The sequence below is a fragment of the Bubalus bubalis genome, chromosome 8 (assembly GCF_019923935.1).
Source record: "Bubalus bubalis isolate 160015118507 breed Murrah chromosome 8, NDDB_SH_1, whole genome shotgun sequence".
NCBI classification, from domain to species: domain Eukaryota; kingdom Metazoa; phylum Chordata; class Mammalia; order Artiodactyla; family Bovidae; genus Bubalus; species Bubalus bubalis.
The window spans coordinates 31,526,891-31,552,875 of record NC_059164.1 but is presented as its reverse complement, the minus strand read 5'-3'; the positions used below and the strand labels follow the sequence as shown (position 1 = coordinate 31,552,875).

At 41.7% G+C, this 25,985-nt stretch overlaps 1 protein-coding gene across 1 annotated transcript; it reads right to left on the bottom strand.

Annotated features, from left to right (window-relative positions):
* Positions 1–86: 86 nt before the first annotated feature.
* MALSU1 (mitochondrial assembly of ribosomal large subunit 1) lies at positions 87–24,658 on the bottom strand. Its single transcript, XM_025290973.3, has 4 exons — positions 24,373–24,658; positions 22,733–22,911; positions 2,293–2,374; positions 87–299 (listed from the first exon to the last, which is right to left on the bottom strand). The coding sequence occupies exons 1-4, from the start codon at positions 24,611–24,613 to the stop codon at positions 112–114; spliced, it is 690 nt and encodes a 229-aa protein (XP_025146758.3). The 5' UTR covers positions 24,614–24,658; the 3' UTR covers positions 87–111.
* Positions 24,659–25,985: the final 1,327 nt, after the last annotated feature.

The window sequence follows — 25,985 nt, the reverse complement described above, 5'->3', positions numbered from 1 at the left end:
AATTTCCATGTGTCAGGATTAGAACCCAAAGAGAATACCTGTTTTCGTAACAACTAACTAGGTTAAAAGAAGTGACTCAATCCAAATTTGAAATGACTAAAGCAGTTCATTTTATTCACATTTAAACTCCACAGGAGTCAGAGATGAAGTGTCATCTTCTAGTCCAAGAATGAAGTCTTCAGGTAAGGTCTCAGGTGCTATCTGAGCTAACTGGTCATCGTAAGAACGTAGGGTCCATAATTTTTCTAATTCATAGGTTTCTCTGGTTTCTGGAAGCATCAAATGAATCACCATGCTGCCTACCAAGGACAGATAAGAATCACAAGTGAAGAAGCAGTTCATTTACTTTTATCCTTCTGATCTCACAAATCTGTGACAACTGGAGCAGTGGTTCTCAAAGTGTGAACCCCAGATCAGCATTACCTGAGAACTTATTAGAAATGTAAATTGCGGACACCATCTAGCAAAAATACTGAAGTGATGCTGTGCTTTTCTCAGTGCATCATATTTAATACTCCTTGTGATAACCTACACAAGCAAAGGTGGGATCTGTCAGGCTTCGCTTGGTAGACGATCCGGAAGCACTGTAATTCCGCACAGCCTGTGAGCTAAGCGCTGGCAGAGTTTTATCTTAGAAATACTGTCTCCTGGCACAGAGAGAGAGTTTGCTTACAACAGTGGTTCTCAGGGACTTTGTTGTTTTTTTTTTTTTTTCAATTTCACCTTTTTTTTTAATTGAAGGATAATTGCTTTATAGAATTTTGTTTTCTGTCAAACCTCAACATGACTCAGCCATAGGTATACATATATCCCTCGCCCTTTTGAGTTTCCCAAGAAATGCAGCAAACTCCCATTGGCTATCTGTTTTACACATGGTAATATAGGTTTCCATGTTACTCTTTCCATACCTCTCCCCCTCTCCTCCCGCCCTGTAAGTAAATTCTTCAGCACCATTTTTCTAGATTCCATACCTATGCATTAGAATACGATATTTATCTTTCTCATTCCGACTCAGTTCACTCTATAATAGGTTCTAGGTTCATCTACCTCATTAGAACTGACTCGAAGGCATTCTTTTTTATGGCTGAGTAATACTCCACTGTGTATATGTACCACAACTTCTTTATCCATTCATCTGCTGATGAACATCTAGGCTACTTCCATGTTCTAGCTATCATAAATAGTGCTGCAATGAATAATGGGATACATGCATCTTTTAAATTGTGGCTTCCTTAGGGTATATGCCTAGGAGTGGGATTGCTGGGTCATATGGTGGTTTTATTCCTAGTTTCTTAAGGAATTTCCATACCGGTAGTCTTCCATACTGGTTTTATCAATTTACATTCCCACCGACAGTGCAGGAGCGTTCCCTTTTCTCCACACCCCCTCCAGCATTTATTGTTTGTAGACTTTTTGATGGCCGTTCTGACCTGTGTGAGGTGATATCTCACTGTAGTTTTTTTTTTTTTTTTTTCCCTCTGTAGTTTTGATTTGCATTTCTCTAATAATGAGCGTCCATCGGGACATTTTTAATTTTCACCTTTTCAGGGTGCTGCTAAGCATCCTACAACGCACAGAGTATCCCTCCCCGCCCCAAATGCTAGCAGTGGCATGGCTGGGAAACCCCGATGGGCGCAGCCTTGGCAGAGAGTTTCTACCAGTGTAGCTGCGGGCCTGCTTCCTGCCCATCGCAGAAGACGTGCACCTGATCACAGGGTTCATCTCTTTGAACTACATGCTCAGGTGTCATCCAGTCCAAAAATGCTGCTTGATGTTGCTACTGCTCTTGCTGAGGAACAACTATGTTTTATCAACCCCAAAAAAACTCTTTTAGCTCACAAGATAAGATTTCAGAGCCTGCACAGTTCTACAGGCACTGTTTTTACCTTTGTATTAAGTGCATTCTGGGGAATTACTTTGAAACTATGTATATTAATTCGCAAATCTGTTAGGTCTTCTCAGAATTCCAGTCTGCTTTTCTTATTCCCTGTGCCTACAATGCCCTTCCTTACAGGAGTTACTTAAGGCCAAGGTTCTATGTACACCAAGGAGCCTTCTACCGCCTTTGGGGATCTCTCCCATGTTATTCATCCTGCTTGCCATCAGCTTTCTGACCTGTGTGGCTACTTAATACACACAGGTGAAATGAAGATTTCAGATGTGAAAAAGACCAAGTAGGTTAAAACCAAAGAAAACTTAAAACAACTATCAAAAACTTTTTGTGGGAAAACACCCAGACCGTGATCCTTGCATAACTGAACGTAGTTTGAGATTAGTGATACAGTAACTTACCAAAGTCCACACAGAGCCAGTCATCAGTGTCCTTCCCTTCGATCTTAACGTGAGGCTCACTTTTATATTTCAGGTGTTTGTACTGAAAAAAGCCAAGTCACATGTTAAAGGGGAAGAGGCTGAGGGACGTCTATTCTTACTGAGGAGTCTTGGACTTATTTGGGAACATGCTTATTCATTTCTCACAGCTATGCCAAACCCCTTAATAACAACTCCCCCCTTAAATCCTACCCACGTCCACAGCTCTCTCCAGAAGCCCAAACCATTGTGATAGGCAGTCAAAGTGCTTCTGAGGTAGACAGGCCTAAATTCAATAACCAGTTCTCACCAACTTCTGTCCATCACAGCTTCCCTTCACCCTTGGGAGGCAGAGGTTTCTTCCTGTTTCAAGGCTCAGGCTATTCAAATGCACCCCATATTTAATACAGCACTATTTACAATATCCAGGAGATGGGAGCAACCTATATGTCCACTCACAGATAAATGGATGAGATGTAATACATATATACAATGGAATATTACTTGGCCATAAAAAGGAGCAAAACTGGGTCATTTGTAGTGATATGGATGAACCCAGAGTCTGTTAATCGAGTGAAAATAGAGAAAAACATCATATATTAACGTTAATATTTTATATTCTATGTTATATAGAAAAAAGGTACAGATGCAGAAGAACAAATTGGTGGATGAAGGGAAACAGAAGGCTAAAACTAATTGGGAGAGCAGCACTGCCATGTGTAAAACAGCTACCAGGAAGTTGCCACACAGCACGGGGAGCACAGAGTTAGGTTTTCTGATGGCCTAGAGGGACGGGATGGGGGAGTGGTGGTGGCAGGGAAGCACAGAGGGAGGGGCTGTATGTATACATATAGCACTGTAAAGCAATTATACTCCAAATAAAAATAAATTTTAAAACAGATCAGTAATCGTGAAAAAAAAATTTTAAATACCCTGAGAAAACTGGAATCAACAAGAAAAACCCACCCAAATGTTCATGGCAGCACTATTTACAATAAATAGCCAGGAGATAGACGAAACCTATGGATAAAGAAGATGTGGCACATGTATACAATGGAATATCACTGAACCATAAAAAAGAACGAACTTGGGTCATTTTAGTAAATGTGGATAGACTGATCAGAAAATATAACAACATATGTGTGAAATCTAGAAAAATGGTACAGATGAACTTATTTGCAGGACAGGAATAGAGAAGCAGATGTGGAGAAAAGACCTGTGGACACAGGGAAAGGGGAGGGTGGGATGGATAACATAACTCAGCCAGAAAAAGGAGCAAAATTGGGCCATTTCTAGTGAAAGTGTCATTCAGTCGTGTCCAACTCTCTGTGGCCCCATGGACTGTAGCCCCCCAGGCTCCTCTGTCCGTGAAATTCTCCAGGCAAGAGTACTGGAGTGGGTTGTCATTTCCTTCTCCAGGCGATCTTCCCGACCCAGGGACTGAATCCAGGTCTCCTTCATTGCAGGTGGACTCGTTACCAAATGAGCCACCAGGGAAGACCAATTAATATAAAATATGGAATCTGGAAAAATGGTACAGATGAACTGACTTACAGGACAAAAACAAGCAGAAATAGAGAACGACGAGTGGACACAGGCGAAGAGGAGGGTGGGATGAACAGAGAGCAGAGTTGCTAATATATACACTGCCATGTGTAAAATACATAGTAAGCAACTGCAGTACAGACAGCTTAGCTCATGTTCTGCAGTGGCCAGAGGGGTAGGATGGGGAAAGGTGTGTGTGGGAGGGAGGCTGGAGACGATACATGTATACTTATAACTCATTCACAGTGCTGTATAGCAGAAACTGACACAACAATGTAAACCAAATATCCTCTGATCACCATTATCTATGGGGAAAAAAGAACTATCTTATGACCCAGCTATCACAATACAGGATGGATCTCACATCACGTAGAGAAAACCACAATTCAAAAACACATACCCACTGTCCACTGCAGCACTATGTACAAACAGCCAGGACATGGAATCAACTAGATTTTCATCCACAGATGAATGGATAATAAGATGTGGTCCATACATAGAATGGAACATCAGTCAGTGAGGAACTAAACTGGGCCGTTTGCAGTGATGTGGATGTACTGAGAATCTGTCATACAGAGTGAAGTATGTCAGAAAGAGAACCAAATATGGTATATTAACACATATGCATAGAATCTAGAAAAATGGTACAGAAGAACCTCGATGCAGGATGTGACGGTCGCAGAAGCAGAGAAGGGACATGTGGACACAGGGAGAGAGGAGGCTGAGACGAACCGGGAGTGTAATGTTGACATATACACACTACCACTGTAGTGAGCCAGTGAGCCCGTGGGGAGCTGCTGTGCGGCTCGCTTGGTGCTCTGTGAGGACTAGCAGGGTGGGATAGACGGGGTGGTGGCCGCAGGGAGGCAAAAAGGGAGAGGATCTATGAATATATATGGCTGATTCACTTTGTTGGACAGCAGAAACTAACACAATATTGAAAAGCAATTATAGTTCAATTTAAAAAATGTAATTATAAAAGGATCAGTAATAAAAAAATTAAACATGGTACTACCACACAACCCAGCAATCCCACTACTGGGAATGTAATCTGAGAAACCGTAATTCAAAGACACAAGCAACCCCAATGCTCACCGCTGCACTACTAAAATATCCAGGACATGGAAGCAACCTACATGTCCATCCAGAGATGAATGGATAAGATACTGTGGTACATACATACAAAGGAATATTACTAATAAAATGGACACACTTGAGTCACTTGTAGTTACATGGATGGAACTGGAGCGTTGATATAAGTAGGAAAGAGAAAAATGAGTATCGTATTAGCACATATACACGGAATCTAGAACAAGGGTACAGTGAACCTATTTATAAGGTAGAAATAGAGGCACGGAAGCAGAGAATGGACATGCAGACACAAGGGAAGGGGAGCCGGGGGACAAACTGGGAGGGCAGTCTTAACTCGTCCACACTGCCATGTGTAAAAGCGGCAGCCGGTGGGGAGCTGCTGCGCCGCGCGGGGAGCTCAGGGAGGTGCCGTGTGATGACCTGCAGAGGCGGGACTGGGTGGTGTGAAGTGGGGAGGCGCAGAAAAGGGGACATATGTACACATACAGGTGATTCTCCTGGGACAGCTTTACAATATTGTAAACCATATATATACTCCAATTGAAAATAAAATTTAAAAGATCATTTATCATGAAAAAGAAAATAAAAATAGAAATAGCATATGACTCAGAAATCCCATTATTAACATACCCTGAGAAAATGATAATTGAAAAAGACACGCACCCCGATGTTGACTGCAGCACTGCTGACAAAAGCCAAGGCGTGGGACGGACCTAAAGGTCCACCACAGGGGAATGGGAAGAGGTTGAAAATTTGCAGATTTGGAAATGATGCAGTATTTTTAGCAATAAAAGCAATGAAATTGTGCTATCTGCAGTGATAGGATGGGCCTAGAGTCTACCTCACAGAGTGAAGTAAAAAAGACAAAATCAAATATCACATATTAACACATATACATGGAATCCAGAAAACTGGTACAGATGAACCTATGTGCAGGCCAAAAACAGATGCAGAAGCAGAGAATGAACATGTGGACCTGGGGGAAGGGCAAGCTGGGATGAATTGGCGGCGTGGCGTTGCCATGTCTGCACCACCGTATGTGGAACACACCGCTCCTGGGAGCTGCTCCAGCACAGGGAGCTCCGCGCCATGCTCTGCGAGGGCTCAGGTGAGCATGATCTGGTGGGCTGGAAGGGGGGCTCCAGAGGGAGCGGGCTTACGTATACTTACACTTCCTTCACACTGCTGTAGAGCAGGAACTACCACAACACTGGGAACCAATTACACGCCAATTAAATATAATTTTAAAAAAACAACCATTATTCATGAAAAAACTAAAAACAGAACTACCACATGAATCAGCAATTGCACTGTGTATACACCCAGAGAAAACCACAACTGAAAAAGACACACGCACCACAATGTTCACGGCAGCACTACTCACAAAAGCCAGGACATGGAAGCAACCCAGATGTCCATCCAAAGATGAATGGTTGAGAAGATGTGGTACATACATACAATGGAATATTACTCGGCCATAAAAAGGAAGGAAATTGGGTCATTCGTAGATATGGATGGAACTAGAGTCTGTTGTACAGAGTGAAGTAGTAAGTAAGTCAGAAAATCAAATACTATTTATTAACACATATATGGAATCTAGAAAAATTAGACATATAAACATATATGCAGGTCATGAAAAGAGCTGCAAAAGTAGAGAATAGACATTTGGACATGCATGAAGGGGAGGGTAAGAACAATTGAGAGAGTAGCCTTGCATATATACACTGCCATGTGAAAAATACCTAGTAAGTGGGAAGCTGTTGTAGAGCTAGAGACCTGAGCTTGGTGCTTTGTGATTTCCTAGAGGTGTGGGATAAAGAAGGTTGGGGGTGGGAGGGAGTCACAAATGGAGGGGATTATGTATAAATACAGCTGATCACTCTGTTGGATCAGCGTGATCAGCTGTATTCTAAATCAATTAGAGTCCAATTAAAATTCAAATTAAAAAAACTGAAAGAAGATCAGTAATCATAAAAAGAAATTAAAAAGAACCACCATAAGCCCCAGCAATCACATTTCTGGGCATAAAATCTGAGAAAACAATAATTCAAAAGCTATGCATATACACCCTGATGTTCAATGCAGCAATATTTACAATATCCAGGACATGGAAGAAACCTAGATGTCCATCCACAGATGAATGAATTAAGAAGATATGGTACATACATACAATGGAACATTATTCAGCCATAAAAAGGAATGAAACTGGGTCTTTTGTAGAGCTGTGGATGGTCCCTGACTCTGTCATACAGAGAAAACTCAGAAAGACAAAAACGAATATGATATATTATCACAAATATATGCAATCTAGAAAAATGGTACAGATGAAACGATTTGCAAGGCAGGATAGACACGGAAGTAGAGAATGGACATACGGTCATAAGGGAAGGGAAGAAGGGGACGCACTGGGAGAGGAGCTCTGCCATGTATACACTGCCGTGTGTGAGGCATTCACAGACAGCTGGTGGGACGCTGCTGTGTACCCGGGGAGCTCAGCCGGGTGCTCTGTGATGACGACAGTGGGATGGCATGGGCTGGGTGCAGGGAGGCTCCAAAAAGGAATATATGTATACAAGTAGCTGATTCCTTTTATTCTGAACAGCAGAAACTAACACAATATTGTAAAGCAATTATACTCCAGTTAACATACAGATTAAAGAAATAAAAGTTCACTAATCTTGAAAAAAGACTAAAAATGGAACTACCATATCACAGCAATCCACTACTGGTATACACTCTGAGAAAACCATCATTCAGCAAGGCACAGGCACCCCAATGCTCATTGCAGAACTAATTACAAAAGTCAGGAGATGGAAGCAACCTAATGGTGAATGGATAATGATGTGGAACGCATACAATGGAATATTACTCAGCCAATAAAAGGAACAGAACTGTGCTATTTGCAGTGATGTGGATGGGCTAGACTCTCCGAGTGAAGTCAGTCAGCAAGGAAAATCAAGTAACACATGTTATCACAAATATATGGAATCTAGAAAACTGGAACAGATGAACCTATTTGCAGGGGAAAAATAGAGATGCAGAAGCAGAGAACAAATACGTAGACACGGGGAGGGGAAGGTGGGACAGCTGGTAGAGCAGCTGCCATATACACCACATGAGTAAAGTGCGCAGAGGGAAGCAGCTGTACAGCACAGGGAGCTCAGCTCCATGCTCAGGGATACCCCAGAACGGCAGGATGGGGAAAGGGCTGTGAGGCAGGGAGGCTCAAGAGGAAGGGGATATATGTATAATTCATTCACATTGTTTTACAGCAGAAAATAACACTCAAATCCAAGTTTACTCCAATTTAAAATATAGAAAACCATTATTCATGAGAAAAAAAAAAAACACCTAAAAACAGAATTGTCATATGACCCAGCAATCCCACTAATGTGTATACACCCAGAGAAAACCGCAATCCAGAAAGACACGCACTAACTACTACGTTCACTGCAGCGCTGTTCACAACAGCCAGGACGTGGAAGCCACCGAAGTGTCCATCCACAGACAGATGGTTAGGAAGATGTGGCAGATTATATAATGGAGTATTACTCAGCCCCAAAGGAAGGAAACTGGGTAACCTGGAGTTTGATGTGGATGGACCTAGAGTCTGTCACAGAGAGTGAAGTAACTCAGAAATCAAGTATCCTATATTTACACATGTATGGAATCTAAAAAATGATACAGATGAACTTACATACAGGTCATGAATGGATGTGCTTAAGTGGAGAACGTCACATGGACACGTGGAAAGGGACAGGCACGCCCAGTTAAGGAGAGCAGCGTTGTCACACACAGTGACACGCGTGGGCGGCTGCTGTACAGCACTTCAGCTCACTGCCTTGTGATGACCTAAAGGGATGGGCAGAAGGGGTGGCAGTGGGAAAAACGCACAAGGTAGGGTGTATATGTATACATACACCTGATTCACTCTGTGGGACAGCAAAAAATAACAATGTAAATTGATTGCAGTCCATTTTAAAACAAACTCAAAAGAATTTTTAAAAGATCAATAATGCTGGACAAATAAAACTGCCAAAAATAGAAGTACCATATGCTCTGGGAATCCCTTACTGGGCATGTATCCTAAGAAAACTGTAATTCAAAAAGACACCTGCACCCCAATGTTCAATGCAGCAGTATTTACCATGCCCAGGACATGGAAGCAGTCTAGATGCCCGTCCACAGATAAATGGATTAAGAACTGTGGTAGGTACAGTGGTGTACTGCCGGTGGTGCTTGAGCCACTAAGTCGCGTCCACCTCTTGCGACCCCATGGGCTGGAGCCCACCAGGCTCCTCTGTCCATGGGGTTCTCCAGGCAAGAGTACTGGAGTGGCTTGCCATTTCCTTCTCCAGGGGATCTTCTGGACCTAGGGATGGAACCCAGGTCTCCTGCACTGCAGGCAGTTTCTTTACCAACTGAGCTACCAGGGAAGCCCATACAATGGTGTATTACTTAGCCATAGACAGGAACAAAACGGGCATTAGCAGTGATGTGGATGGACCTAGAGTTTGTCATAGAGAATGAAGTGAGAAAAACAAGTATCATATATTAAGACATATATATATGTAATATAGAAAAATGGTACAGATGAACTTATTTGCCAGGCAGGAATCGAGAGGCAGACGTAGAGAAGGGGCATGTGGACATGGAGAAAGGCAAGGGTAGGATGGCTTGGGAGACTAGCGTTGACATATATACACTGCCATGTGTAAAACAGAAAGCTCTGCTTCAAGCTCTGTGGTGACACAGAGGTGAGGGACTCAGGAATGGGGTGGGTGGGACACTCGAGGCAATCTATTTGTAAGTCATTCAGAGTGCCACACATCTAAAACTAATGCAACATTCTAAACCAATTCTACTCCAATTAAAATACATTTTAAAAATTAAATAAAATACCACTTTTCATGAAAAAAAAAAAAAAAAAATCCCCTAAAAACAGAACTATCATATGACCCAGCAATCCCACTACTGGGCATATAACCTAAGAAGACCATAATTCAACAAGACACACTGAACTCAATGCTCAATGCTGGACTATTTACAAAACCCAGGATATGGAAGCAACCTAGAGGTCCATAAACAAATGAATGGCTTAAGAAGACATGGCAGGCTTCAGATTCAAGATGGTGGAGTAGAAGGACGTGCACTCATCTCCTCCTGCGAGAGCACCAAAATCACAACTAGCTGTTGAACAACTATCGACAGGAGGACGCTGGAATCTACCAGAAAAAGATACCCCACGTCCAAAGACAAAGAAGAAGCCACAGCAAGACGGTAGGAGAGGCACAAACATGATAAAATCAAATCCCATACCTGCCAGATGCGTAACCCACAAACTGGAGAACAATAATACCAAAGAAGTTCTCCCACTGTTGCAAGGGTTCTAAACCACACGTCAGGCTTCCCAGCCTGGGGATCCGACAGAGGGCCTGGGAATGCCCAGGTAATTTCACTGGAAAGCCGAAGGGATTCAATTACAAGACTTCTGGAGGACTAGGGGGTGAGGGAGACCCAGTCTTAGAAGGCACAAACAAAACCTTGAGTGCACCAAGACTCAGAGGAAAGGAGCAGTGACCCCACAGCAGACTGAACCAAAACTACCTGCTAGTGCTGGAGGGGCTCCTGCGGGGTGTGGGTTGGCAGGGGTTCATCACAGGGACGGGGGCACTGGCAGCAGCTGTCTGGGAAGGTCCCCTTTGGAGTAAATAAACCTTCTTGAGGGTCACCATTAACCCTACCAGAGAGTCCATAGAACTCAGGGCTGGGTCGCCTCAGGCCAAAAAGGTATCAGGCAAAGAGTGCAACCCCATCCATCAGCAGATAGTTGGATCTGAGCAAGACCCTGCCCACCAGAGCAAGACCCAGTTTTTCCCCACCACAGTCCCTCCCATCAGGAAGCTTACACAAGCCTGGCCCCCTCCACCAGAGGGCAGACAGAAGAAGCAAGAAGAATCGCAGTTCTATAGCAACTAAAACAAAAACCACATTACAGAAAGTTAATCATGAAGAAAAAGCAGAAAGTTACGTCCCACATAAAGGGACAAGACAAAACCCCCCAAAAAACAACTAAATTAAGTGGAGGTAGACAACCTTACAGAAAAAGAGTTCAGAATAATCACAGCAATGATTCAGGATATCAGAAAAAGAATGGAGGCAAAGATTGAGAAGATGCAAGAAATGTTTACCAAGGCCTACAAGAACTAAAGCACAAACAAACAGAGATGAATAATACACCAGAAGGAATCACTAACAGAGTAACTGAGGCAGAAGAACGGAAAAATGACCTGGAAGACAGAATGCAGAAATCACTGCCACAGAACAGAATATAGAAAAAAGACTGAAAAGAAATGAAGAGAGCCTAAGAGACTTCTGGGACAACATTAAACACACCAACATTAGCATTACAGGGGTCCCAGAAGGAGAGAGAAAGGACCTGAGAAATTATTTGAAGAGATAATAGCTGAAAACTTCCCAAACATGGGAAAGGAGATAGTCAACCAAGTCCAGGAAGCAGAGAGAGAGAGTCCCAGGCAGGATAAACCCAAGGAAGAGCACACTGAGACACACAGTAATCAAACCGACAAAAATTAAAGACAGAGATAAAATATTAACAGCAACGAGGAAAAGACGACAACATACAACGGAACTCCCATCAGTCTATCAGCTGATTTCTCAATTGAAACTCTATAAGCCAGAAGGGAATGGCAGGATGTATTCAAAGTGAGGAAAGGGAAGAATCTACAACCAAGAATACTCTATCCAGCAAGATACTCATTCAGATTTGATGGAGAAATCCAAAGCTTTCCAGACAAGCAAAAGTTAAGAGAATTCAGCACCACCAAACCACCTTTACAACAAATGCTAAAGAAACTTCTCTAGGCAGAAAACAAGAGAAGGAAAAGACGTACCTACAGAAAATAAACCCAGAGTAATTAAGAAAACAGTAATAGGATCATACATATCGATAATTACCTTAAATGTAAATGGATTAAATGCACCAACCAAAAGACAGAGACTGAGCAGATGAAAACATGTGCATGCATGCACTTCCACTTACCACATCACTCCGCTTGACCCCCCCAAATTGAATGTAATTATTTTATATTGTTAGGTTAATTATGCACCCATTATGGTTTGCAATTGTAATTATCTTTTATTTTTTGTCTAGCTACTGATTGTGAAAACTGATAAACATCTTTCAATATTATGATTATGGAACTATTACTCACTTAAGTGCATCATGATTGGTCAACAGAAAAATAACAGAATTCTATATCACCAAAACAACCATTTAATAGAAAACCTTATAATCCTTTTAAAAATCCAAATGCATATCAAAATTATCTTGGAATTTTTTGAAAAATACAAATACCCAGGTATTGCTGTATTTTGGTCAGAGTTCCAAGTATGTTTCTAATGAGCAGCCATGTTTAAAAACAACTGGACTATATGAGGATCTTTTATCCTATTTCATTTTTTCTATTTCATTTTCAATGCTCCCATTTCATTTAGTTTGTTTTCCACTTTCTCCATCTCTTTTTTTTGGATGTTCTTTCTCAAGCCTTTATCAAGCATAGAAGAAAAGCCCTTGTATACACATATATAGATAATATGTATAATTATATATATTTTAGAAAACTTACAAGTTTTGCCTAACTAACAAATTTATCAAATTAAAATCTACATTTTGATTCCACTTGTTTGACTTAGTATAAATAGAATGCTAGATTTCTATCCAAAAAGTAACAGCAGTTCACTATACAGCACACAGAACTATAATCAATATCTTGTAATAACTTAAAATGGAAAATAATTTCAAAAATAATATATGTATAACTGAATCACAAGAAAAAAAGAATTCTACTCCTTGAAATTTAGTACTTACCTTTTTGCCAGTTTTTCTAAATGTCCTATGGACATCTAATAACAATGTATGAGATACAAAATTTTAAATATATTTGTGTAGGATATAAGATGAATACAAATTAATATAAATAGAAATCTATTATATTTTGAATTATTAATGACATCATTCAAAATGCCTTTATTCTTATTTTTTCTGCACTTGATAAAATATTCTCAGAGAAATGTTAATACGTCTCACTATGACTATATATTTTTTTCTTTTCCCTTCTATTTTCTGCTGATTTTTGCTTTATGTATTTTTGCTTCTTTGTTATTAGGTGCCTAATGGTTTATGATGTCTATCTTCTTTGTGAATTGTACCTTTTACCATTAAGAATATTCATCTTTGTTTCATTTAAAAATAGATAATCGTCCCTAAAAAAGATGTGGGGGGTGTGGGTGTGTGTATGTATATATACATATACGTACACAATGGAGTATTATTCTGCCATAAAAAGGAACAATATTGGGTCATTTGTAGTGATGTGGATGGACCTTCACTCTGTCATACAGAGTGAAGTCAGAAAAACAAATACCACATATTAACATACAGATATGGCATGCAGGACAATGGTACAGATGATGCTATCTGCAGGGTAGAAGTAGAGAATGGACGTGTGAACCCAAGGGAAGGGGAGTGTGAAGCAAACTGGTAGAGTAGCGCTGCCACATAAGCATCACCATGTATAAAACACGTAAGTGCTGGGAAGCTGCGGTGCAGCACAGGAAACTCAGCTCGATGCTCTGTGATTGACCCAGACCGGTGGGAAGGAAGGGATGTATGTATACTTATAATTTATTCACACTGCTGTACAAAAGAAACTATATAACAATGTAAACCACTTTTACTTCAATTAAAAATAAATTTAAAAAAAAGACCATTATTCATGAAACAAAACTAAAAACAGAACTATCACATAACCCAGTGACCCCACTACTGGGTGTACACCCAGAGAAAACCGTAATTCAAAAAGACACACACATCACAATGCTCACTGCAGCCGTATTCACCAGAGCCAGGACATGGGAGCAAACAGTGTCCATTCACAGATGGATGGATAAGCAGATACGGTTTACACACCCATATACACGCACGGTGGAATATTACTCAGAGATAAAGAAGAATGAAGTTGGGTCATTTGTAATGATGTGCATGGAACTAGAATCTGTCACACAGAGTGAGTTAAGTTAGAAAGAGAAGATCAAATATTGTATATTAACACTTACATGGAATCTAGAAAAATGGTACAGATGAGCATACGAGCAGGGCAGGAAAAGAGTCCCAGAAGTCTTCCCCAGACATACGGACATGGGGGAAGTGCAGGACAGGATGAATTTAGAGGCAAGTGCTGAAATATATACAGTGTCATGAGTAAAACAGGCAAGCAGCGGGAAGCTGCTGTATGCACAGGCAGCTCAGCTCAGGGCTTTGTGATGACATAAAGGGCTGATGGGATGGAGGGCATGGCAGTGGGAGGGAGCCCCAAAGGGAGGGTATATATGTACACATGTAGGTGATTCGCTTTGTTGGACAGCAGACACCAAGAACACTGTAAAGCAACTGTACTCCAATTAGAAAATAAATTAAAAAATAAAAGATCATTAATGTGGTAAAAAAAAAATCTAAAAATAGAACTATCATATGCCCAAGCAATCCCACTCCCAGGTATATAATCTGAGAAAACCATTAAGTCAAAAAGATATGTGCACCCCAATATTCAACACATTATTTACAATATCCAGGACACAGAAGCAAACTAAATGCCTATCCACAGATGAATGGATAAAGATGTGGTATATGTATATACACAAGGGAATATTACTCAGCCTATACACCCATAGAAAACTCTAATTGAAGAAGACACATGAGGCTTCCCTGGTGGCTCAGTGGTAAAGAATCTGCCTGACATTGCAGGAGACATGGGTTCCATCCCTGGTCTGGGAGGATCTCAGGTACTTCATCGTGACTAAGCCCGTGCACCGCAACAATTGAGCCTGTGCTCTGGGGCCCAGGAACCACAACTGCTGGGCCCACGTGCTGCAACCGCTGAGGCTCGAAGCCCGCAGGCCCTGGAGCCAATGCACTGAGAAGCCCATGCACCCCAACTAGAGAGTAGCCTCCGCTCACCACAACTACAGAAAGCTCACGCAGCAAAAGAGACCCAGTATAGCCGAAAATAAATAAATAAATAAAATTGTTTTTAAAAAAGACACGTGGTGCCCAATGCTCACTGCAGCACTATTTACAAAGCCAGGATATGAAGTAACCTAGATGTCCAGCCACAGATGGATGGGTTAAGAAGATGTAGTACATACACACAATGGAATATCATCCAGCCATAAAATGGAAAGAAACTGGGTCATCTGTAGTGCTGTGGATGGTCCTTGACTCTTACGAGGGTAACAGGCAGGAAGGCCAGGGGTCTCCAAATGGAGGAAAGAGGCTGCAAGTGTCAGACAGTTTTTCTCTCTGTTAAGTTTTTCTCTCTGTTAAGCAGCAGGAGGAAACAAACTACTCTTTTAAAATTCTGTGTTGCCATGACAACACCTGGTTCCACCTGAACTTAACTTTTCTCAAACCATGAGCTAACCAATGCATTTTTTTATGGAAATGTTGGTCTTAAGCTATGTTAATGAACTACGCATTTACCCCAGACTCGGTCTTCAAGTCAGTTCCACCTAAGACTCAGAATGGACCTGACAAACCTGTATGTTTTACTCATACACTGCTCTCCTAATCTATTCTAATAAAACTAAATATTTACTTGGAAACCTGCCTTTCTTCAAGATTCATGTCAATCATTTTATGGCCCGGGATGACTCATCTGGTGCCAATGTTATTTCAAAATGCATGTTGTAGGTGAGGGGCCTGGTGCCACTCTGAGCTTTGAGACATCTCCTTTCTCGGAGAAGGCAATGGCACCCCACTCCAGTACTCTTGCCTGGAAAATCCCATGGACGGAGGAGCCTGGTAGACTGCAGTCCATGGGGTCGCTAAGAGTCCAGCACGACTGAGCGACTTCACTTTCACTTTTCACTTTCATGCATTGGAGAAGGAAATGGCAACCCACTCCAGTGTTCTTGCCTGGAGAATCCCAGGGACGGGGGAGCCTGGTGGGCTGCCGTCTGTGGGGTTGCACAGAGTCAGACACGACTAAAGCGACTTAGCAGCAGCAGCAGCAGTAGCTGTATAACATCCGGCTAAAGACTAGCAGGTGGGCACTCTTTCTGCCCCCTTCTGATGTCTATGTCAGAAGCTTTCTCTCTTTTATACTTTAATAAAACTTTATTACACAAAAGCTCCAAGTGATCAAGCCTCATCACTGGCCCCGGATAGAATTCTTTTCCTCGGGAGGCCGAGAAACCCAGCGTCTTTCATGGTTCAGCAACACCCTTTCATACAGAGTGAACTCAGAAAGAGAAAAACAAGTCTCATATATTAACACATATACATGGAATCTAGAAAAATGATACAGTTGAACTTATATGCAGGTCATGAACAGAGCTGCAGAAGTAGAAAATGGACATATGGACACACGGGACAGGGAGAGTCAGACCAACTGGGAGGGCAGAACTGCATAAACACACCGCCATGTGTAAGCCAGCCAGCTGTGGGTGGCTGCTCTACAGCACAGGGAGTTCAGTTCACTGCTTTGCGATTACCCAGAGGGACGGAGAGGGGTAGGATGGAGGGGGCTGGGGTGGAGGGAGGCCCAAACGGAAGGGATATACGTATATATAGGTGATTCACTGTTGGACAGAAGTTAACACAGCATTTTAAAGCAATTATATGCCCATTAAAAAATAAACAGAAGATCATTAATGACGAAAAAATCTAAAAACAGAACTACTATTTGCCCTAGGAATCCCTTACTGGGCATATAACCTGAGAAAACCATAATTAAAAAAAAAAATAAAAAACTCCACATGCACCCCAATGTTCAATGCTGTACTATTTACGGTAGTCATGGAAGCAATCTAGATGTCCAACCTCATATGAAAGGAATAGGAAGACATGGTACATACATACAATGGAATATTACTGAGCCATAAAAGGAAGGAATTCAGTCAGTTGAACTGAGGTAGATGTATCTAGAGCCTCTCATACAGAGTGAATAAGCCAGAGAGAGAAAAATAAATATCATATATTACTGCTTAATTAGAATCCAGAAATACAGTACTGATGAACCTATTTGCAGGGCAGGAATACAGACACGGATATAGAGAAAAGACCTGTGGACACAGGGGGGGCTGGGGACACTATTCATCACGGTGGGATGAGTTGAGAGAGTAGCACTGGAATGTATACATTACCCCGTGTAAAACCAATAGCTGCTGGGAAGCCGCCGTGTAGCACAGGGAACTTAGCTCCGTGCTGTGTGGCGACCTAGAGGGGTGGGATGGAGGCTCAAGAGGAAGGAGATACGGTTACACATACAGCTCAGTCTCTTTTTTGGATAGCAGAAACTAACACAACACAATAAAGCAATTATACTCCAACTGAAAAAAAAAAGAAAAGAAAACCTATGCAGAGCACTACTTTACATAAATCATAGCCAAGATCTTTTTTGATCCACCTCCTAGATTAATGAAAATGAAAAATAGAAGACACACAGGATCTAATTAAACTGAAAAGCTTTTGCACAGCAAAGGAAACCATAAACAGGACAGAAAGAGAACCTTCAGAATGGGAGAAAATATTTGCAAAGGACACAAGTGACAAAGGATTAATCTCCCAAGTACACAAGCAGCTCATGCAGTTCAATAAGATAAAAAAACAACCCAATCAAAAAATGGCAGAAGACCTAAATAGACATTTCTCCAAAGAAAACATACAGATGGCCAACAAACACATGAAGAGATGCTCAACTTCACTAATTATTAGAGAAATGCAAGTCAAACTACAATGAGGCATCATCTCACACTTCAGAATGGACATCATCAAAAAATCTACAAGCATTAAATGTCTAAGAGGGTGTGGAGAAAAGGGGACCTTCTTGCACTGTTGGTGGGAATTTAAGTTGACACAGCTACTCTGGAGAACAGTATGGAAATTCCTTGAAAAACTAAAACTAGAACTACCGTTCAGTTCAGTTCAATTCAGTTGCTCAGTCGTGTCCGACTCTTTGCGACCCCATGAATCGCAGCACGCCAGGCCTCCCTGTCCATCACCAACTCCCGGAGTTCACTCAGACTCACGTCCATCGAGTCAGTGATGCCATCCAGCCATCTCATCCTCTGTCATCCCCTTCTCCTCCTGCCCCCAATCCCTCCCAGCATCAGGGTCTTTCCCAATGAGTCAACTCTTCACATGAGGTTGCCAAAGTACTGGAGTTTCAGCTTTAGCATCATTCCTTCCAAAGAACACCCAGGACTGATCTCCTTTAGAATGGACTGGCTGGAACTACCGTATGACCCAGCAATTCCATTACTGGGCACATAACCTGGTAAAACCATAATTCAAAAAGACACACGCACCCCAACGTTCACTGCAGCACTGCTTACAATAGCCAGGACATAGAAGCAACCTAGATGTCCAGCAACAGGTGAATGGACTAAGATGTGGTACATATATACAACGGAATATTACTCATTCATAAAAAGGAGCAAAACCGGGTCATTATTAGTGATGTAGATGGACCTAGAGTCTATGATACAGAGTGAAGTAAGTCAGAAAGAGAAAACTAAGTATTGGATATTAAGGCACATATGTGGAATGTAGGTGAACCTATTTGCTGGGCAGGAACAGAGATGGAGGTGTAGAGAACAGATGTGTAGACACAAGGTGGATGGGGGTGGGGCAGGGGTGGGATGAACTGGGAGATGGGGACTGACATGTATACACTACCATGGGTAAAACAGCTAGCTAGTGGGAACCTGCGGGAAGGTTCCCACCTGTGCAGGGAGCTCATCTCAGGGCTGTGGTGACCGAGAGGGGTGGGATGGAGGTTCAGGAGGGAGGTGATATATTGTATTCTTATAACTGATTCACTTAGTTGTACAGCAGAAAGCAATACAACACTGTAAAGCAATTATACCCCAATTAAAGAAAAAATTAAATTATCATTAAGGGGATGGGGAGAGGGATAAATTAGGCAACTGGGACTGACATATAGACAGTACTATAAAATAACTAACAACCTACTTATAGCACAAGAACTCTACACAATATTCTGTAATGACCTAGAAAAGAGTGGATATATGTATATGTGGGGCTTACCTGGTGGGAGAAAAAGACTGCAGGTCAATACACTAGCAAACCAAATTCAACCCATTAAAAGAATAATACACCAAAACCACAAGGGATTTATTTCTGGAAAGTAAGGACGTTTCCACGTGAAAATCAATCAATGCAATAAACCATATTAACAAAATGAAGAACAAAAACCATATAATCATCTCAAATACATGCAGAAAAACCATTTAACAAAACTCAAAGCCTTTCATGAGAAAAACTCAACAAAGATTAAAAAAAAAAACCTCCTCAAGATAATAAAGGCCATATATGAAAAGCCCACAGCTATTAGCTATCATCAAACTCAATGACAAAAAACGGAAAGTTTTACCTCTCAGATCAGGAACAAGACAAGAATGCCCACTTCTGCCACTTGCTAGTCAACACAGTACCGGAAGTTCTAGCCATGGCCATTAGAGCAAGGGAAAAGAAAAGAAAAAAGTAACCGAACTGGAGAGGAAGAAATAAAACTATCTCAGTTTGCAGATGACATGATCTTATACCATAAAGAAAACCAAAAAGACTGTACCCAAAAAACCTGTTAGAAAAAATGGATTCAGCAAAGTTGCAGGATATGAGATCAACACCCCCAAATCAGTTGTACTTCTGCACACTTAAAAAGCAACCTGAAAGGGAAATGAAGAAAACAATCCCGTTTGCAATAGAATAAAAAAGGATAAAATACTTAGAAATAAACATAACCGAAGGAGCAAGACTTGTACACTGAAAACTACACAGTGCTGCAAAGATGACACCAACAAATAGATGCCCTGCACCCAGGGACTGGAACACAGTATGGTGAAGACTATCTACAGATTCAATACAATCAATCCCTATAAATCCCACAACTTTTCTTTTTTTAAATAGAAACAGAAAAATCCTAAAATGTGTATGTAATCTAAAGGGACCCCCAAATAGCCACAAACAATTTTAAAAGGAAAGAGCACAGTTGACGATCTCAAGCTTCCTAATTTAAAAACTTATTATACAGCTACAGTAATCAAAATAGTCATCAAGACAGACTTACAGACCAATTCAATAAAGAGCCCATATGTTCAAATGTTTTTTCAACAAGGGTGCCAAGTCCACTCAACAGGGAAAGACAGTCCTTTCCACAAACAGTGTTGGGAAAATAGATACCCACAGGCAAGATCTTATACCGTCTACTAAAACTAATTCAAAATGTACCAAAGATTTCAACATGAAACCTAAAACTATACAACCCTTAGAAGAAAAGAGTGGAGGGACTTCCCTAGCAGTCCAGTGGTTAAGACTCAAAGCTTCCACTGCAGGTGGTGTGAGTTCGATCCCTGGTCAGGGAACTAAGACCTCACCTGCAATGCAACACAGCCAAACAAAGAAAACGTGGTGGAAAAAGCCTCACGACATTGGATTTGGCTATGATTTCTTGGATATGAGACCAAAGGCAAGAACAGAAAAACTAAAAAACTTCTGTGCATCAAAAGACACTATCAGAGTAACAAGGCAACCTATAGAATGGGAGAAAATATTTGCAAATCACATACATGACACAGGGTTTATATTCAGACTATGCAAAGAACTCCCGCAACTCCACACACACACACAAAATCAATTAAAACATAGACAAAGGACTGTATTCAAGCACTGCAAATGGGCTCATAACCATGTGAAAAGATGCTCAACCTCACTAATTATCAGGGAAATGCAAATCAAAATCAGGAGTACTACTTCATGATCCTTAGACTCTCTCAGACAGTAAGAATCTGCCTGCCATGCGGGAGACCCAGGTTCGATCCCTGGGTAGGGAAGATCCCTTGGAGAAAGTAATGGCAACCCACTCCAGGATTCTTACCTGGAGAATGCCATGGAAAGAGGAGCCTGGTGGGCTACAATCCATGGGGTCAAAAAGAGCTGGACACGACTGAGCAACTAACACTTTCACACTTTCAGACTCATTTATCAACAAACTGGAAAATAACAAGTGGTGAGAAGTCTGAACACCTGTGCACTGCTGGTGGGGCCATGAAGTGGTACAGCTACTATGCTCGAGAATATGACAGTTCCTCAAAAAATCAAACATAGCATCACCGTGATCTGGCAATTTCACTTCTGAAATTAAAAGCAGGAACATGAACAGATACTTCTCCACTCATGTTTATAGCAGCATTATTCACAATGGTCAGAAGGCAGAAGCAACCCAAATGCCCACCATTTGGGTGGATAAGATACAATATGGTATACACATATATTAAAATAAATATCCAGCCTCAAAAAGAAGAAAATTCTAACACATGCGACAACACAGAAAAACCTTGAAAAATATTATGCTAAGTGAAATAAGTCAAAAGGGCAAATAGAGTATGATTCTACTCAAGGAGGTACTTATTTATGTAGTCAAGTTCAGAGACGGAAAGCAGAATGGTGCTGCCAGAGGCTAGGGGCAGGAAGAATGGGGAGTTCTGGTTTAACGTGTACAGAGTCTTCTGCAGGATGAAAAATGTTCTGGAGATGGATAGTAGTAACCATCCTACAACAATGCGAATGTAACTAATGCCACTTAACTGCACACCTAAAAATGACTAAAATAAGTCTCATGTTATACACATTTTACCACAAACAAGAACAACAAAACTTTCTTGACTTTGCCCTTTTCTCCCTTCTCACCTAAAATTTTTGTAAAAAGTCATTTCTATTCCCCTCCCTTGCTCTTCCACAGAAACTTTCTCTGAAAAATCTCTCATTCTTTTTACATCTCCAAGTTCAATGGTCACTTCTAAGTCTCACTTACTCTATTCTACTATTATCTCTGACAGAGACCCTAAGGTCCTTTTTCCTCCATGACCTCCCAGTCCTCTCTCTCCAACTACCCGCCTTTTTAAGAATCTTCCTTTGTTCTGCCCTGTTGCACCAGGTTTTGTTCTCAGTCTCCTTATTTTACCACTCTTCTCTAAGGCAATCCCAGCTACTCTTTTGGTCTTAACTGTCCCCTCCATGCCTAATTTTCAACAGGGTGAAATAAGTCTGTTTCCCTCTACAGTGGTATCAGAATCAGGTTCCAAGTATATTTTCTTCCTCATTCTGATTCCTATTCAGTCTAGTTGGAATATGAACTACCTTTTCTTTCGTCAACTAGACTTGTGATTTCAGAAGACAAGGACTAAATCTTTTCATTTGAATTAAACTCTAGGCCAGCACTACCAACAGAACTTTCTGCAACTGCGGAAATGTTTTATATTTGCACTGTTCAATATAAATAAGCCACATGTGGCCCCCAAGCACCTAAAATGTGGCTAGTACAGCTGAAGAACTGAATTTTTAGTTTTAATTTATAGTTACATAGTCACATAGGGCTAGTGGGTAATTGGACAGTTTTGTTCTAGAAATCCCTCAGTAATACTGTATTCTAGTCTGCCTCAGGTTACTTTAGTACTTTTTTCCCTTGTCACAGAGACAAGAATATGAAATAGCCTGACCCACTAAGGCTAGATATTGGTCCTTATAACTTTCACCATCAAAGAACATTAAACACTTGTGCCAATTCTGGGTTTCTCATATAATCTCTGTGACGGGTTTAGTTTTCAAGTGCTGCTCTTCAGTCTGATGCATTGACACTATTCCATTAAGTTAAAGATTTCAAAGAAAAAGAAAGCATCCTACCATTTTCACAATGTAGTGGGCCATGGCATGCAAGTGTCGAGTAGAAGTGCCACTACCAATCACAAAGTAATCTGTGTATTTCATTTCTGGAGGAACTTTGATGACACAAATGTCTCTTGCATTTTCTTGCCTCAGAAGTGAAACCAGCATATCGATGTCAAACTTGAGACCAGCGTAATCTGAAATGCACAAAGATGTGGTTGTGTCAGGTGGCCAAGAGAAGACAGACGTGCTGTGCACTCAGAAATGCAGGCAGCTGACAGCAAAACTGCTCCTCCGGGAAGGTGTTCAGATCTGAAATGTTTTGTAAAACAACAGGGCCCAGGCCTCCTGGAAGTTGAACCTGGGCTCTGGCTTCATATAGCACTACTCAACTTTTCTGGGAAGGTGCTCAGGTCACAGAAGCCACCACATCACCAGCAATAACTGCTGCTGTTACAGTACTTGAGGAGACAAGTAACACTGCTCAAGCAGAGGAGCTACACAAAGAGAGGAAAACAGAAGCACAATCTGGGGAGGTGGTAATACTCTGGGACATATTAAACTGAATTCCAGCCAGAAAGGGTCACAGAACTAGCACTTGGAACTGGAATTCTTAGGTAGTATCTGGCCCACAACCCTCACCTGAGAAACTCGGACCTAGCCAAGTATGTGTGGCCCCAGACCTACCAATTCGAGGGCTAGAAGTTTAACAGCAGTTCTCATTCTGAACTCTCAGGTTTTTCTTACAATGTCATTTGGGTTATGTAACAACTGTTATCTGTGAAAATCTTCCCCGTTCCCCCCTCCCTGGAGATTTAGATACTTGGATTGTCACCGTGATGTATTATATTATAGCCTCTGGACCTACAGTTCTCTTAAGCTTTAAAGTTGACTTTCAAGGTGCTAGATGTTAACCTCTCCCTCTCATCTTTCACAGGTGTGATCTGTTTACCATCTCTCAAGCGTCTAAAAACTTACACAAATCAGAGGCCCTTAAATTGGCCATATCTCCTATTAGCGCTTCTTGCTGCTGCTACTGCTAAGTCGCTTCAGTCGTGTCCGACTCTGTGCGATCCCGAAGACGGCAGCCCACCAGGCTCCCCCGTCCCTGGGATTCTCCAGGCAAGAACACTGGAGTGGGTTGCCCTTTCCTTCTCCAATGCATGAAAGTGAAAAGTGAAAGTGAAGTCGCTCAGTCGTGTCCGACTCTTAGCGACCCCATGGACTGCAGCCTACCAGGCTCCTCCGTCCATGGGATTTTCCAGGCAAGAGTACTGGAGTGGGGTGCCATTGCCTTCTCCATTAGCGCTTCTTACTGCACCCTTTAGCCCCCAGCCCCCAGCTCCTCCTCAGAATTCTCACGCCCCAACAACTCTTGACAAGTCCATTTCTCGGGATCCTAGGAAGAGAGTGAAGGGAGATGAGGACGCTGAGGATGTGATGCCAAGAGTCCGGCGTGGCTATTCGGACGGACGCCTGGGGTTTCGGAGGCTGATTCAGTTCATCTCTTGGTCTCACTGTGAAATGCAAGGCTGGTGCCAACAACCTTTGCAGGCCGTTCCGGTTCTGCTTTGTATAAGTTTTGGAACCCCAAGAAAAATGCAGAGAGGAGAACTCAGCATCCACGAAGGACCCGCCTCCCTACTCCATGCCTGTACCTGCGGTGCCAGACTCCGGGAGTCCCTCCACCTGCTCCTCCAGACCTGGCCCGCCGTGCAGGCCGCGCGCTCGGTCCGGGGCCAGGCAGGCCCTGCCGAGTGTTGCCCTCGCCGTAGGCCTTCCCACGGCCAGCAGCCGAAGACGGGGCGCGGCACTAGCCGCGGGCCACGCGCGAGGGAAAAAGGCCCTGCGGCACAGCTGCGCCCAGAGTCGCAGCGCCACAAAGCTGCCGGGCCCCATCGTAACAGCCTTGCGTCGACTCACGGGGCGGGGCTTAATGGGGCTCGTGCAGGTGTGCGGCTTTCGATTGGCTAGGTCAATGCGGCTGGGCACGGAAAATTGACGTCAGGAGCGTGGGCATGGCCAGAAGGTGGGCCGTGGGCGGAGTATGAAAACCAGGCAGGGGAGGAGGATGGTAACCCAACAGTGACCCGGAAGAATTTAGGTATTAGGCAAATATTATTTTTTGAAGTGACTTTGTAATTTACACTACATTTTTGCTGTGATGATTCTGTTTCTAAACATATAAGATTGCAAGCTTGAGAACTAATTTTACGTTTAGGTATAACACATTGATAAATATCTGAAGTAATGCATATTCGTCAGAGTAGGTTTTTCTTTGATAATATTTCGATTTTTCTCACCATAGGTAGTTATCCTAATTACTAACTAAGCCATAGTAACTGTATGTTTAATAGCAGTCTTCCACCAAACACCCGGATTTGCTTTTGACAAACGACACTGGCACTTAAACAGCCATAGTAATGAACAATATGAAAATCATTATATCTTTTCTAAATTAATATTTTACTAATTGAGTCTCTAATGAATCAAACTTCTAACATTTCAAGTAAAAAAAAAAAGGACATAAAATAAATTTAAACCAGGCAAGTTTTCCCTACTTGGTTATGAATTTTTTTTCCCCCTGGCTAGCATTCACATGTTTCAAGTAAACACTCATTTGCTTTGTTCTTAATTCATTCTTTCTACATTTAAAAATGTTTACTATATACAAGCTGCTGAAACACATGAAGAGAGACAGTTTGCCATTAGCCTTCTTTGCCCAATGGTGGTTTCTTTGTGTTTTACTACTGCTAAGGCAACAATACAAAGAGTATTTTAAAATTTAGTAGGAGTTTTTTACTTTTCTAGAAAAGTGGACTAGAATTATCCCAATATATATGTATCTAATTCATAATCTAACATTTGGGAGAAGAGGAGCGAAAGAAAAGGAAATGTAATAGTTAATCCAATGTAATCCTAAAGTTCTCAATCTCTTAGGCTTCGCTCCATGCCTTTTGCCTCCAGATCCATCTAGAAATCTGAAATTTGTCAAAATAGAGAGAGAATTAAATAGAAAAGGTGTTGTGGAACAGACAGGTTAGTTTAAAAGGGGAGAGTTTTATCAGAAATTATTTTTACACATTTTAATAACAGAAATCACAATGTAGAGCTTAAAAAAAGAAGCCTTTCTCTTTCTCCTCACTCCAAGCTCTATCTCACTACTGGATATACTGTTTCAACATCACTAGCAATCAAAGAAATACGAATAAAAGCAACAAAGAGATCCCTTTTCCAGTCAATAAAATTGGCACCAATCAATAACATGTGG